This window comes from Cyprinodon variegatus, unplaced genomic scaffold (assembly GCF_000732505.1).
Source record: "Cyprinodon variegatus isolate N-32 unplaced genomic scaffold, C_variegatus-1.0 Scaffold605, whole genome shotgun sequence".
Classification (NCBI taxonomy): Eukaryota; Metazoa; Chordata; class Actinopteri; order Cyprinodontiformes; family Cyprinodontidae; genus Cyprinodon; species Cyprinodon variegatus.
Genome location: NW_015151058.1, coordinates 252,017 through 265,297, shown reverse-complemented (window position 1 = coordinate 265,297; position 13,281 = coordinate 252,017). Strand labels below are relative to the sequence as shown.

The 13,281-nt window shown below is 39.3% G+C and overlaps 1 protein-coding gene across 1 annotated transcript in view; it reads left to right on the top strand.

The window, feature by feature from the left end:
* The window catches only part of slc45a4 (solute carrier family 45 member 4), a 57,618-nt gene extending 46,751 nt beyond the window's left edge, over positions 1–10,867 (top strand). Inside the window, exons 5-16 of the mRNA XM_015392770.1 lie at positions 1,725–1,904; positions 1,978–2,168; positions 2,583–2,763; positions 2,870–3,331; positions 3,494–3,765; positions 3,841–4,002; positions 4,768–4,867; positions 4,955–5,035; positions 5,117–5,247; positions 5,442–5,510; positions 5,862–6,016; positions 8,290–10,867. Coding sequence (XP_015248256.1) covers positions 1,725–1,904; positions 1,978–2,168; positions 2,583–2,763; positions 2,870–3,331; positions 3,494–3,765; positions 3,841–4,002; positions 4,768–4,867; positions 4,955–5,035; positions 5,117–5,247; positions 5,442–5,510; positions 5,862–6,016; positions 8,290–8,470 — 2,165 coding nt within the window. The 3' untranslated portion in view covers positions 8,471–10,867. The remainder of the gene's footprint in view (positions 1–1,724; positions 1,905–1,977; positions 2,169–2,582; positions 2,764–2,869; positions 3,332–3,493; positions 3,766–3,840; positions 4,003–4,767; positions 4,868–4,954; positions 5,036–5,116; positions 5,248–5,441; positions 5,511–5,861; positions 6,017–8,289) is intronic.
* The last annotated feature ends 2,414 nt before the right edge of the window (positions 10,868–13,281 follow it).

The following is a 13,281-nucleotide window of genomic DNA, read 5'->3' as shown; positions in this document are numbered from 1 at the left end:
TACGAGAACACATTCATTTCCTCAACTTTAATGGATTTCAGTTTGTAAAGTCATGCTGCGTCACATTGCCTCCGATATCTTGCTCTCACATCCTCACCGTAGACTTCCAGCTGCGCTCTACGTTTTTCAAACATATTCATGCAACGCCTTCCTTAGGAGGCCCCGCCGAATTCATCGCTGTAATGATTTCACAGGCGAGAGAAAACAGACAAGGTCACAAATGCAAAGCAGGATGGGAAAAGTGCAGTGACCTGCTTATGCACTCATCTAGGTCATGCAGCCATTAAAAGTCACAAATAAGTTATTGATGACATGTGCACACAGCTCTGACAACATGGCTTACACCAACAGAGGGTGTAAATTTACCTTTATTCCAAAGAGCAAATGGAGATGGAAATTATGTTCTTTTATCCTCTTTATTTGTAGTTTTCCTCCATCTTGTTGATGTTTTTTAAATGCTGATATACCAGTAGAGCACAGATGAATGCACAATGTTTGAAGATGAAAATGATAACTTCACTGCTTTTTTGGTTCCCTCCTTCAGGGTCCCACACACACACTAAAAAAACAACCTTTAATATATAATTTATCCAGATCTGGATGATTATAAAGCTTTTTTTATGCATTCTGAGAATGTATCTTTCTTATCACCCAGCAATACCGCAGAAGGTTCATACATCAGCTGTGGTTATCGCGCATCTCTTCAAAAATAGGAAAGACGTCAAATATGCCTGAGATAAAACCGAGATAAGTAGATGAGCCAATGAAATGTGAGGTTACCGTTCCTTATTTTTCATGCAGAAAAGAAACAAGTTCATACAACAGCTTTACACTTAATGGCATGGAGGCAACAAGCAGAAAATAAGTAGGAAATTATCCCCTTATTTAAATCTGTTTGATTTGTTAAAGGTATCGTGGAGGATTTTTACGAATTTTTGAAAAGACCCACCCTCTTCAAATGCACATGCACAACCCCGTACCAGCTCCCAAAAGGGAATTACTATTAAACACGTGCAAAAGCATTCACAAGCCAATTTCTCCTCGTGCAGGCTCTGTTTTAAAGTTTTGCATCGCTCATACAAAATTACTTTCCAAAAGAAGATTTTCTATTTCTCCACTATGTCAGATGTACGTAAGATGGCCTTACGAAAACATATCACCAGAATGATTGACAATTAGAAGGACCACTTATTATGATGATCCACCTGGGAAAAGAAACATCCTTCCTTATATGTTTAGGTAATCTTTTTAACCTGATAACTTTAGATTGTCATAACGGATCACAACGACACTTTAATAACAATAAAGTAAAAAAAAAAAAATTTAAAAATTAAAGCAGGGGTAAAACACTACATAGACTGAAATGAATAAGATAGAAACAGGAGCAGAAGCAAACCAACTCACACTATCTTAAAGGCACTGAGGATGATTCAGTTGCCTGCCTGCAGGAGAAGAATCCTGCCTAATATTTAATGGCAACTTGTTTCATAATATTGGTCATTCCTCAAAAGGTTAATCAGTTTTTGGTACAAACAGTCTGAAGCAGGTGGGTTTTATTCAGTGCTAAGAAGCTTTCACATACTGTATATTTTTAGCTACCGCTGATATGCTGTGAAAATCTTCCTGAAGGTAATATCACAGTCTGTTAAGTAGGTGATCAGTTGTAATCTTCTTGGCAAAGAACCAAAAGCAAACCTTCAGTAACATCTATACGTCCTTTTCAGGTCTGTCTCTTGGGGACGAGGAGGGCAGTCAGCCCATAGGCATCGTTCTCACTGTGCTGGGTGTTGTAGTCCTGGACTTTTGTGCAGATGCCACAGAGGGACCAATCAGGGCATACTTACTGGATGTGGCAGATACCGAGGAGCAAGACATGGCATTGAACATCCACGCTGCTTCTGCTGGTAAGATGAAATCCTGTTGCTGTTTTAAAGGACAGGCTTAGTAGTTAACGCTGCGATATATTTACCTCTGCAGGCCTTGGGGGGGCGGTCGGCTACGCTCTCGGAGGGTTAGACTGGACACACACCTTCCTGGGGGATATCTTAAAGTCCCAGGAACAGATCCTATTTGTGTTTGCTGCCATCCTGTTCTCCATCTCTGTGGTTCTTCATCTCTTGAGCATCGAGGAGCAGCAATATTCACCACAAAGCGACAGGCTGGATCAGGTGCAGAGCCGTAATACTGTGCAAGTGTTGAGTTAGGAATTGTTTCCTTTTTTTTTTCTTTGCTCCCAAGGTAGCAGACTTTATCTGGCCTTTCTTTAAAGTGGTTTGAATCTTAGCTGTCTTCAGGCTTTCTGAATGTATTGTTTTTTTGTGTTGATGTTGTTTTTTTGCTTTAACTCCATTTTTCCCTATTTTTTAAAAGTCAATAATTAAAAACTAGCTGAAAATAAACCATCTACTTAAAGACAGAGGGTCTCTCAGTTCCTCTCCACAGTCTCTGCTGGAATTCTTTCCCATTTATTAATTACTACCATTTACTTTCAATCACTTAAATGATCTTCAGTAGAACTGTTTTCTTTGGAGAGAAGTTTAAATAAATTAGTGGGTTATATTTAAACATGATCTCTGTTTCAGGAGAGTCCCAATTCCAACCACCTTCGACCATCAGCCAATGGCAAGGCTGGATTTCTTGCACCGAAGCTAGAGATGATTGGTGAGGATGATACTATAGAAACCTACGACTTCTATGATCATTATGGTGACAATCGTTCAGAGCAAGGAGACATGGACTTCCTGGAAGTGGAGCTTGTCAGAAGTAAGTTCACCTCATGAATGATGTCATCCTTTCTTGACAAGGCGTCTTCAGATCTCTTATCTAAATCCTTTTTTTCCCTTTCATTTCCCTCTTGATTTCCTTCCAGGTAAAAGCGACAGTGTTCTCGCCATGGCAGACGCCACCCTCGACCATCTGGACCATGACGCCTTGTTCCTGTGCCACCTGGAGCCGTCCATCTTTGCCGAGCGCCTCTCTCCTCACCACAGCACTCCGCCGAGAATCCCGTCCTTCTTCAGTCCCGACCACAGCAGCTCCCGTCCGCGGCTCGCCAGCATCCGCCGCAGCAGCAGCACCGGCAGCGAAGACCTGCTCCGCCCCCACCACGCCAATCATCACACGCACGCTCACACGCCCAGGATCTCCCGCCTCTCGGCTTTCCTGCAGGAGATGGAGAATGACGATGGGCAGGAGGCGCTGCTGAATAACCAGCTCAATGAGCAGCGGACTCTGAACGGGCGGCTTTTGGCCAGCGTGACAAATGCAGACATCGGTAGCTCTGACAGGCTGAGCTCTAAAGGACAGGCGCACCGCGCCGGAATGATTAAAGGTCAGACTCTCTAAGCCAGCATGTGGCAGAAGTATTGACACCACATATACATTTCTATTCAGCTGCCCTTTATTTTTAAACCCATGAATATTGCTCATAAAGTCTTTATCTGCTAAGTTCCTTCTCTCAATAAAATCCCTTGAACTCATTTTTTCGATCCAGCTGCCAGTACCGGAGCTCCCATGCGACAGCCACGCCGCCATCACACCTTCTACCGCCAGCCGTCCTGCACTTTCTCTTACTACGGGCGAGTGGGGAGCCACCGTTACCGCTACCGCAGAGCCAACGCCGCTTTCCTCATCAAGTCGTCACGCAGCATGAACGACCTGTATGAAGTGGAGGCCCGGCACAGGAGGAGAAACAGACAGAGGAACAGACACCGCAGCGGGAACACAAACTCCTCCAGCGGAGATACAGAGAGCGAGGAGGGCGAGGTGAGGATGGATCTGCATTTTGTCCACATGATGGTTTACTCCTTGCTGGAGCTTCTCTTATCCGTATGTTCTCAGGTTGAGACCACCGTCCGGCTGCTGTGGCTCTCCATGCTGAAGATGCCTCCTGAGCTGCTGCGGCTCTGCGCCTGTCACCTTCTCACCTGGTTCTCCATCATTGCCCAGGCTGTGTTCTTCACTGACTTCATGGGTCAAGTCATCTATGAAGGAGATCCTACTGTACGGAACAGACGTAGTAAACACTAGTTTGCTTCTTATAGTGGGTTTTAGGGAGTATTATGCGTAGAAATAGTCTTACCTCTGATGAAGTGATTTCTGATTTTGAGAAGGATGGTTTTATATGATGCAGAAAGTATCAAATAAAACCTTAGCAGACAAATTAACTACTAAATCAGTATTATATACTGTTTTAAAAGCAAATGTAAGATTTGAGAGATCAAACTACAAACTGTGCCTGAAATAGCCTGTTTTCTGGACACGTATTTAAGATTTAAAAATGAGGGATTTTAAATATGTGTAGATGTCAAATAAGCAAGGATATAAGCCTTCATCATGGCATTAGATTAGAAGACATCTTTTGCTCTATGCTGTTTTTCATGGTGTTTCCCAAACTTTTTTTTCCTTGTGTACCCCTTTGGACATTTTGTCTTACCATAAGTACCTTCATCTGTAGATATAACAAGATTTTAGTTGTTGTCTTGTTTAAAATTTTTAGGTTGGAGTTAAAAGGTCATCATATAGAAACATCGGAAGCTCTGATCTATTATTTTCTTTTGACAAATATTAGGATTAAAAGTATAAATGTTTCATTTAAAAAAGTGAGATAATCATTTCTCATTCTATAAATTATACCATCATTTCATAAATTTCCACGGGTCTGACTGTAGGTCAAGCCAATATACTGGAAAGAATACCATTTACACTGTTATGTAACGTTCAGATTTCATTTTATGGGGAATTTTATGAGCAATGTTTCTCCCTCAGGCTCCTACTAACTCAACATTATTGGAAAATTACCACCAAGGGGTTCAAATGGGATGCTGGGGGCTGGTTATATACGCCATGACCGCTGCTATCTGCTCAGGTAACTACACTGATGTGTATTTGGAATATTTAGGGAGTTCTCTGTGTTTATACTTCAAATCTAAAGTCAAATCATGTTTGTCTTCAGCTATTCTTCAGAAGTACCTGGACAATTTTGACCTGAGCATCAAAGTAATTTACATCCTGGGAACTCTTGGATTCTCAATAGGTAAGAGCAACCGTTACACATACGCTGGATGAGATGGGATACGTTCAGCTCAAAGTCACATTTCCTGTCCTCTTTTAACAGGAACTGCTGTAATGGCGATCTTCCCTAATGTGTACGTTGCCATGGTGATGATCAGCAGCATGGGCATCATCTGCATGAGTATCTCCTACTGTCCATATGCGCTGCTTGGACAGTATCATGAAATGAAAGAGGTGCAGAAACTCTTACGGTCTGCTTTGGAAATGTAAAAAGCGTGTTTGTTTAGAAGATGTTGCATTATTACCTTTACTCAGGTTCATCATCTTCTGCATATTTCTGTCTGTTAATTTGAGACGTTTAGCTCCAGATTGTTTGACTCAGTTGCTATTCAGGAACAATGACGGTCAATACTTTCACCTTCCCACAGTACATCAAGCACAGTCCTGGTAACTCCCGCCGAGGCTTTGGGATTGACTGCGCCATCTTGTCCTGTCAGGTGGGTGTTCATACTCCATTAAACACTGTATTTAACTTACCAGGAGGTTGAAGCTAAACCTTAGGTTGCAAAACACTAATTAGTTCAGAGTAAACACCCAGACCCAGATGGGTGTTGGTGCTGAAGTGCAAAAAAGCAAATTTGTCAGATGCCTCTCCTATTGGCTCACCTGCTGAAGCTGCTAAAGCCTTAAATAAGTTATTATGGAGACTTTTTGGTAGTCTTTGTTCTAACTCCTACCATATGGAATCAGTTATTTTCCAAGGTGCTAGTCGTACCGCTGAACCTACAGCATCAGATGACTTTTCATAAATTTTTTGGTATAACGATGGAACGATGTGATTTCTGCAGGTCTACATCAGTCAGATCTTGGTGGCCTCCGCTCTCGGTGCTGTGGTGGAAGCTGTTGGCAGTGTGAGAGTCATTCCCATGGTGGCCTCTGGGGGCTCTCTTCTCGGGTTCTTCACTGCCTGCTTCCTTGTCATTTACCCAACACCAAACAATGGGTGAGAAAAATACTTCTTTTCCTATCAGTTCAGGAGTGTCTGATGTCCATCCTGCACTACAGAAGTGGTACAAACTTGATGTGAAAACATTTTCCATTAGTAAAATGGACCACCTAGACCTAGCTATAGGGTGCTCTCATTCAGTCATTCTAGCTAAATTATTAAAGTGTTTTCAAAGAAAAAGTGAGCTATATCCCCTTTGTTTTCTTAACAGTAGATGGTAAATTATTCACAGAATAAGTAATGATTAAAAAAAATATTTACAGGACTGTAAATGCGCAAAAATCTTTTTGCTTTTCTTTTCTAAAAAAATCTATCTTTTTAAATAAACGTGTATTTTGTTGGTTTTCCAGTTAGGGGCTATTAAAGGAATTACTATGGCTTTAGTTAAGCCTTTTAAATGTAAAAAGTATCTATTTTTTGCCTGGAAGTCTTTAAACAAGGCAGTTTGGCCAGACTAATTGAGCATTTCATGTATAACTCGGGCTAAAACTAATTTATTATCATTAGTCCAACCAATAGATCCTTAGTGAAGTAGGAGATGAAGAAGCCATGATGCAAAGTATACACACCCTTTCACATCCAGTTGTATATTGTAACAATTAACACTCTGCGGTACGTCTATACCTTATGGGCAAAAGTAATTCTTTTGACTGCCAGAATGTTCACATTTTGGACAAAGAAAATTGGTGGTTTGAGAGGGGCATTAAGGAAGCCATATGTGTGAAGAAAGAAAAAACAACCTTAAACAGACGGGGTGGACTCCGACTTCAGCTTTCAAAAATCTACTATGCAGCAATTGAGTTAATCCCTTCCAGCTATCATCACAACCCCAACCCCTTTACAGGGGAACAGAAGATCCCACCTATTCAGCCAAGCCAACAATTCTTTTTAACGACACCCCTTTCAGAGACATAGACAGGTATTGGGCATTGCGGGCTAACAAAAGAAGCCAAATGACCCTAATTCAAAAGGGTGGACCCGTTCGTCCGTTTCAATTTACATGTTTTCAAAACAAAAACAAGGCTATGTTGGGCTACTGTATAAAGCCTCCAACTCAACGCTATTCCTGACATTTTGAGTGGAAAAGCTTCCTGTATGGGAAGCGAAATATCTTCTAACTTGGAAACTAAGTTCAGTGGACTGTTGTTTAACTTTTTTGGATTTAACAGTATGGTTTTATTTAAAAAATCCGGTGCTATTCTTACTCTTTTTCTTGCTTGTTATGAATAACCTAGACCTGATAGGATTTTTTTTGTGTGTCATGAGAAACATATTCACTAGAGAAAATGCAAGCACAGCCAATTTTTTTTTTAACAAATTATGAGTTGAAAAAAATATTGGACAAAAATGAAATTTAACCAATATTAATAAATGTAGATTCAACTTTGACACAACAAAGTTTGGAATAGTTAAAACTTGCTGAAGCAAACATCCTGGAATATCCTTCATGAATCCCAAACTTGACTATGTTCAAAAGTGTAATCTATTATTTAAAGCCGATTGGTTTAAAAAAAATTCAACCAGTTCTGTCAAGAAAAGTTGAAAAGTAAATCAGAGTTGAGTTTGAGGCTTGTTGAATGTTGGGTCATAGTGCAACTTAAAACAAACCTTTTGGTTCTGGTAAAAATAAAGCTCAGTGGAATCAGTAATGACAATAATACTCCCAGTCCAATTCCTCTTTCTTGGCTCTAACAATACTCCATTGAGTTCCCTAGAAAGTAAAGTACACTCAATGAGGGAAGTGCAAGTGAAGTCCCTAAGATATTGGACACTACTAGGTGCAAAATGACACCCCAGCCCAGTAGGTGGCAGTAATACATTACCTATAAAAAATCAGTGACGTGTTCACCTATGTCTTGTGTAAACACAGTGTGAGTCACAACCGTTCATGACCACCCTCAGCCTGAAGGGATCATTTTAAGGCTTGAAGGGCACTTCCCCCTAGCTCTTAAAATTATAGCGACACAATACCCTTACAGGTGAACGCGAAAAACCAAGTCTTAGTGATAGAATTGGGACAGGGCCATAATGTGACTATGATATGAATATGATCCTATGAATGTGTTTAATGTCCAGTATGACTAAGCTTGCCCTTCAGACCTATGGGGGTAAAAATAGAGAATGCAGGTAAGGGCTTAAAATGAAAGGACTTGAAATCTACCTAGCAACACCTCTAAGGCTTATTTTGGACGCTGGTTTCATCCAGAGACTAAACAGGATCATTTCCATTCAATCCTACAATCTTAACCAGATGTTAATGTGTTTTTCAGGGAGGCAGATTCTACCAAAGCTTCAGAGAAACAGGCCCTGACAACGCTGGAAAACCCGAGCAGCAACGACTGCCCCGTTAGCGTGGTGATAGAGAAACCTAGCTTCCTGAAGCTCAACAAAGCGGGAAAAGCAGCCACCACCACCACTTCCTGTCAGACGGAGAACGAGTCTGCCCTCTGATTGGCCTGCAAACAACAACTACATTGATTTTGTCGAAAGCGAATCATCAGAAGAGACTTTAATGTGCCTCCATCTTGGACCATTTTAGGGGTTTTGCTTTAAAAGGGTTTTTCTGACACTATTAGTTCAATCTGCTGTGAAGACCTATGCTACTTCAGATCAGCTGCTCCCAGTGCTTCAGATCCATCTGCAGATGCATCCGAGTCATCCAGGAAGGAGCATCATGCTGGTCTGTTTATGATGTGGCTGTTTGGGTCTCTAAGGCCTCAGAGCAGCAGGCTGCAAAGAAAACATAAGGACACTTTAACACGAACTCTAACACCTCTTCACCTGGGGTCAAACGGACACTTTAACCCAGAACACTGCTGATGAACATAAGTCCATGAAGCTGCAATCATAAAAAAAAAAAAAAAAATGCTGAAAATTGTTCTTCCTCAGCCTGGAGTCAACTTGATCAAACTTTTGCTTCGAAATGCTGAAGCTGATGCTGTGTTTGTCTCCAGCGGAGGCGTTGCGTTCACCAAAACATCGCACTCAGCTTTGCGGGACTTTCACTGCGCTCTGCAACAGTAGCTTTAAGACTCTAAAGACTTTTGGAGGAGGTGTTTCTGATCCTCTGAGCTCAAAGCCTGGTTCCTGGGGATTATTTATCAGTCTCTGCCCCAAGTTGATTGCAGATGTTTAGCTTTTGCTCTCTTCCTCATTACAGAAATGCTGTTTTTGTCTTTCTCTGTTTATTGCATGAGAGCTATCTTGTTCAGTCATATTACCTGTTCAGAAAAAAACAAACATGTTTATTGGGTAAAATTCTACAAAAAAAAAAGAAGATGCAAGGTATGCTGTTTACAGGGCATTACATATTATTCTACTGAAAACTGGGAATAATTAAATTTATCACAGCAAGGCTACAAATAGGTTAACAAGTAGACAAGCAAACCAATTTTTTTATTTTCCTTTATGCTGTAAGCATGTCAGCAAACTTTGCGGAGACATCTACAGTTTATTAACTAGTTCAGAAAGAACAAAAGTGTTTATTTAAAATCACTTTCCATAGGTTTAGGAGGCAAACAGCAGAATGGAGACCAGAGAAATGCAAACTAACACTGTGTTCTGGTCAAGTTTTGCATTTATTTATCATGAATGGGCCAAATTGGATGAGTGGAAACAGTCTTTGCTTTCTAATTGAGGCATTTTGCGTTGATGTCTGTTGGAGAAAAGAGCATCGTTTTAGGCCACTGAGAGTTGGAAGGAGAGATTGAGTTACATTGGAAGCGGAAATTTCTGTAGGTTTAGAGTAAAACAATTAAGACATATTGGTTGATTAAAAAAGTAAAATAAGAAATGACCACTTCAACCTGTTCAACATTAGATTAGATACCTTCTGTATTTACAGGTACTTTAAATTTAATAGACAATACCTTGCAAAAGTATTCACCCTTCTTTAACCTTTTATTTTCGCAGCCTGTCCCGTTATATCCTCCGACTCCCATTTATTTAACTCTGGCTGTATCTTTGGAGTCATCCTGCTGGAACTGTGTGTGATTTTCAGGTTGGAAAAGAAAGTTTATTTAACTCCATCAAGCTTCACTTTATCATGGATGCAATTGTTTGCACTGGAAAAGCTGAGAAGGTATGAAACCTTTTGCAAGGATCTGTAAATTTAGCAAGTCTGGGCAGAGATGTGTTTTTCGCTTCTTGAGACAAAGAAAAAGAGATGTAGGACAATGAGAGATGACCGGATGTGCTTTATGGATTGAATCGTTTAACATGAGAGCAATATATATTTCGATTTAACGCATGGACACACAACTACAGCAGGGTTCTGGAGCTTTGCATGCTGCAGCAGCAATTTGCACGTGTAGAACACCAAAGTAAGACTCTGTACAAATCGCACAAGCTATTTTTTCCTTTGTAGTCCCAACAGGTCATGAGCCTATTTAAATGCATGGTTTGATGTTAGTGTCTCCTTTTTTTTTAAACAAAAAGTTGCTTGCTCAAACAAAGCATGCAACTTTTTTTTCTCCTTCAGATTTACACAAGCAGCAGGTGGCATTTGTCATATTTTTTTTTAATAGCTGGGATGTTCATAGATGTGGGTTGACCTTTAACATGAAGCTCCTTTTTTCTGATGAGACGCAAAAACTTGAAGTGCAAGTTCAGTGTTTCTGCTCCAATGTAGCAAGAAAGTTTAAGAAGGGGTTTTTCTGCCTTTTAGATGAATGTTCAGACAGCACGGTCCTTCCATTGGCCTGCTGGGAGATTGAGTTCTTAACCTTTGATTCCATCTTGTGACTTAAAAATGAATGTTGGCTGATATCAGCTGAAATTCTTGTTTTGGATGTTTAACTAGCCAGGTTGCTCAGAACTTGCACATGAGAAGTGAAATAAATAAATAAAAGCAACACAGTGTAGTGGAGCTACGTTGCAGACGACAGAACTAACTGTTGATATTTATTTTTTTGAACTTTATGTCTGTAAACAACACTTTTCACTTTGACAAAAGTAAAGCTATTTCATTTCTTGTCATGGGAGATGTTACAGAAATAAACTGGACCGTGTGCATCCATGTCAGGGTGTGCTGTTCACGTTTTAAGCAAAGGACAGGCTTTATAATCTGTCATCTCAGTGTTCGTTTTTTTAGTTCTTGTTCTTTTGTTTCTCGATCGCCTGGTTTACACTTAACTCTGAAAATGTCAGCTGCAATACTGAAATAGACGAGTCTCTGTTCTGGTGTAGAAATTTTTTGTACTTATTCTTTAATGTTTCAGGCTGAGCCACTCAGAAGTCTAGCTTTTGCACTTTTTTTGTGGCCGCCATGTTGGTTTTGGTGATGGCTGCATGAATGTGGAGACTCTGCGAAACTGTTTGCGTCCAGTGTGAACAGTCATAGCTCGTCCAACCTGTCAAAACGCAGAGTGTGGCTGTGCCTCAAGTGTTTTTGTTTGGTAATGGTGATATATATATATATATATATATATATATATATATATATATATATATAAAATCAGAGAGAGTTGGATTTTAATAGGTAAATATGTAAAGAATGGGAAAGAAGTTATACACCGTGTACTATAAAATATATATATAATATGCCTTGTTCATTGAAAAGATGTAAATATACATATTTCTCTTTTAGTTTCTTCTTTTTTGCTGCTATGAAAAAGATGATTATTTTTGTTAGTAGTTCTGTTTTCTATATAAAGCCTGTATATTTCTGTATAAATATGCTTGAGCCTTCATAAAGAAGGACTCTGGATGAACACTGTATGGAAAGCACCTTTAAAAGCTATTAAGAAGTAAACAATCATTGACTTCTCATCTTTTTCATATTTTACCCCTCCCCCTTTAGTGTTGTATTACTTTTGTTCACAACTTACATAAAATTTCCTCTTACCAATGTTAATATGAAAACTTCATTAACAAAAGCAATACAAATAGATGCACCTCCTCAATATCAATCGCAAAGGACCCAAGATCCAGCCAAAACATATTTTGGTTGAAATATGTGTGGAATTTCAATTTAATGTGCAATAACATAAGAAAGAATATTAAAATTACGAACAACTAAAAAAGCAGAGCAAAATAATATTTTTCTTTGTTTTTATAGAAACACAGAAAGACATACGAGATTCAAAGCTGGCCATAATGGTAACTGTTACACCAAGGTGTCAAACTGCAGACAAAAGAACATTTTGATTTACTATGTCAAATGTTGCAGAAAGATCTAAGAGTTTGAACAATACAGGTGGGCTGAGTCAACATTTTAAAGGCCGTTAAAACTGCCAAAGGTGCTGTTTCAGTGCTACAGCAGGCCTTAACATACAAGGACTCCTGTAAATATCCCCAACAGTGGGTGATATATTCCATTTTTACATAATAGGCGGTTTAGAGGTAGGCTGACAAAAAAATATTTGATCAATATTACTCTTAAATAATGGGTTATACAACAAAGTCTTTGAATGCAGCTGTATGGTTAGGGAACATCTAAAAAGTGTGAGATACTGTGAGCAATGTTGTGAGGTGCTTTCTATAAGACATGAAACCAGAAGATATTTAAGGAGGTATTTAAAGGTCTGATGGTGAAAAGATGTCTTCCTCTCAGCAAGGTGTGCAGGTGGTGTCATTCAGCCAAGGCTGAGCTTTGGTTTCCTTTAAAGCTGGACCTTTACTTGTCTATGTACAAGATACTGTACATGTAGCTGTAAAAAAAATATCAATTCATGCTTCAAACTTATACTATTATTCATTATTCACCAGAGCAATGTAACAACAATTTACCTTATTATTTTACTGATTAGTAAATTTAGACATAAAGAAAAAAATGCTGTCAGAGTCATGGGTGGTTCTAGACAGGGGCTAACGGTGGCCAGTGCCCCTGTAAATCATGTCCTGGCCCCTGTACTGAAGAAATAATACTTAAAAGAAGTTGTAATGATGATGCGCTGGAACAGACATGGTTACTGATAGGTCCTTTGGATTTGTTTCATTTTTTTTCTTTACAAATTATGTTTTACTAATTATTTAAAAACAATAAGGTGATAGCTTCAGTGGGATTGAGATAGGATCCCGGTTTTCATGTGCTAAATTTTTTTTTTCAAAACAAAGGAAAAAAAAAAAATGAACACATTTTTACAGCTGAATTTATCAATTTTTCTTGAGGTATAATTCTGATTTTATAGAAAAGGGTCATTTTAACTTAAATTATGTAAAAATATGTGAAATTCCTAAATTATGATTGTATATTGACCTCATAAGAAATAGAATTTGAATTAAACATACGGTAATTGAGTAGAAATTTCACTTCATGCAGC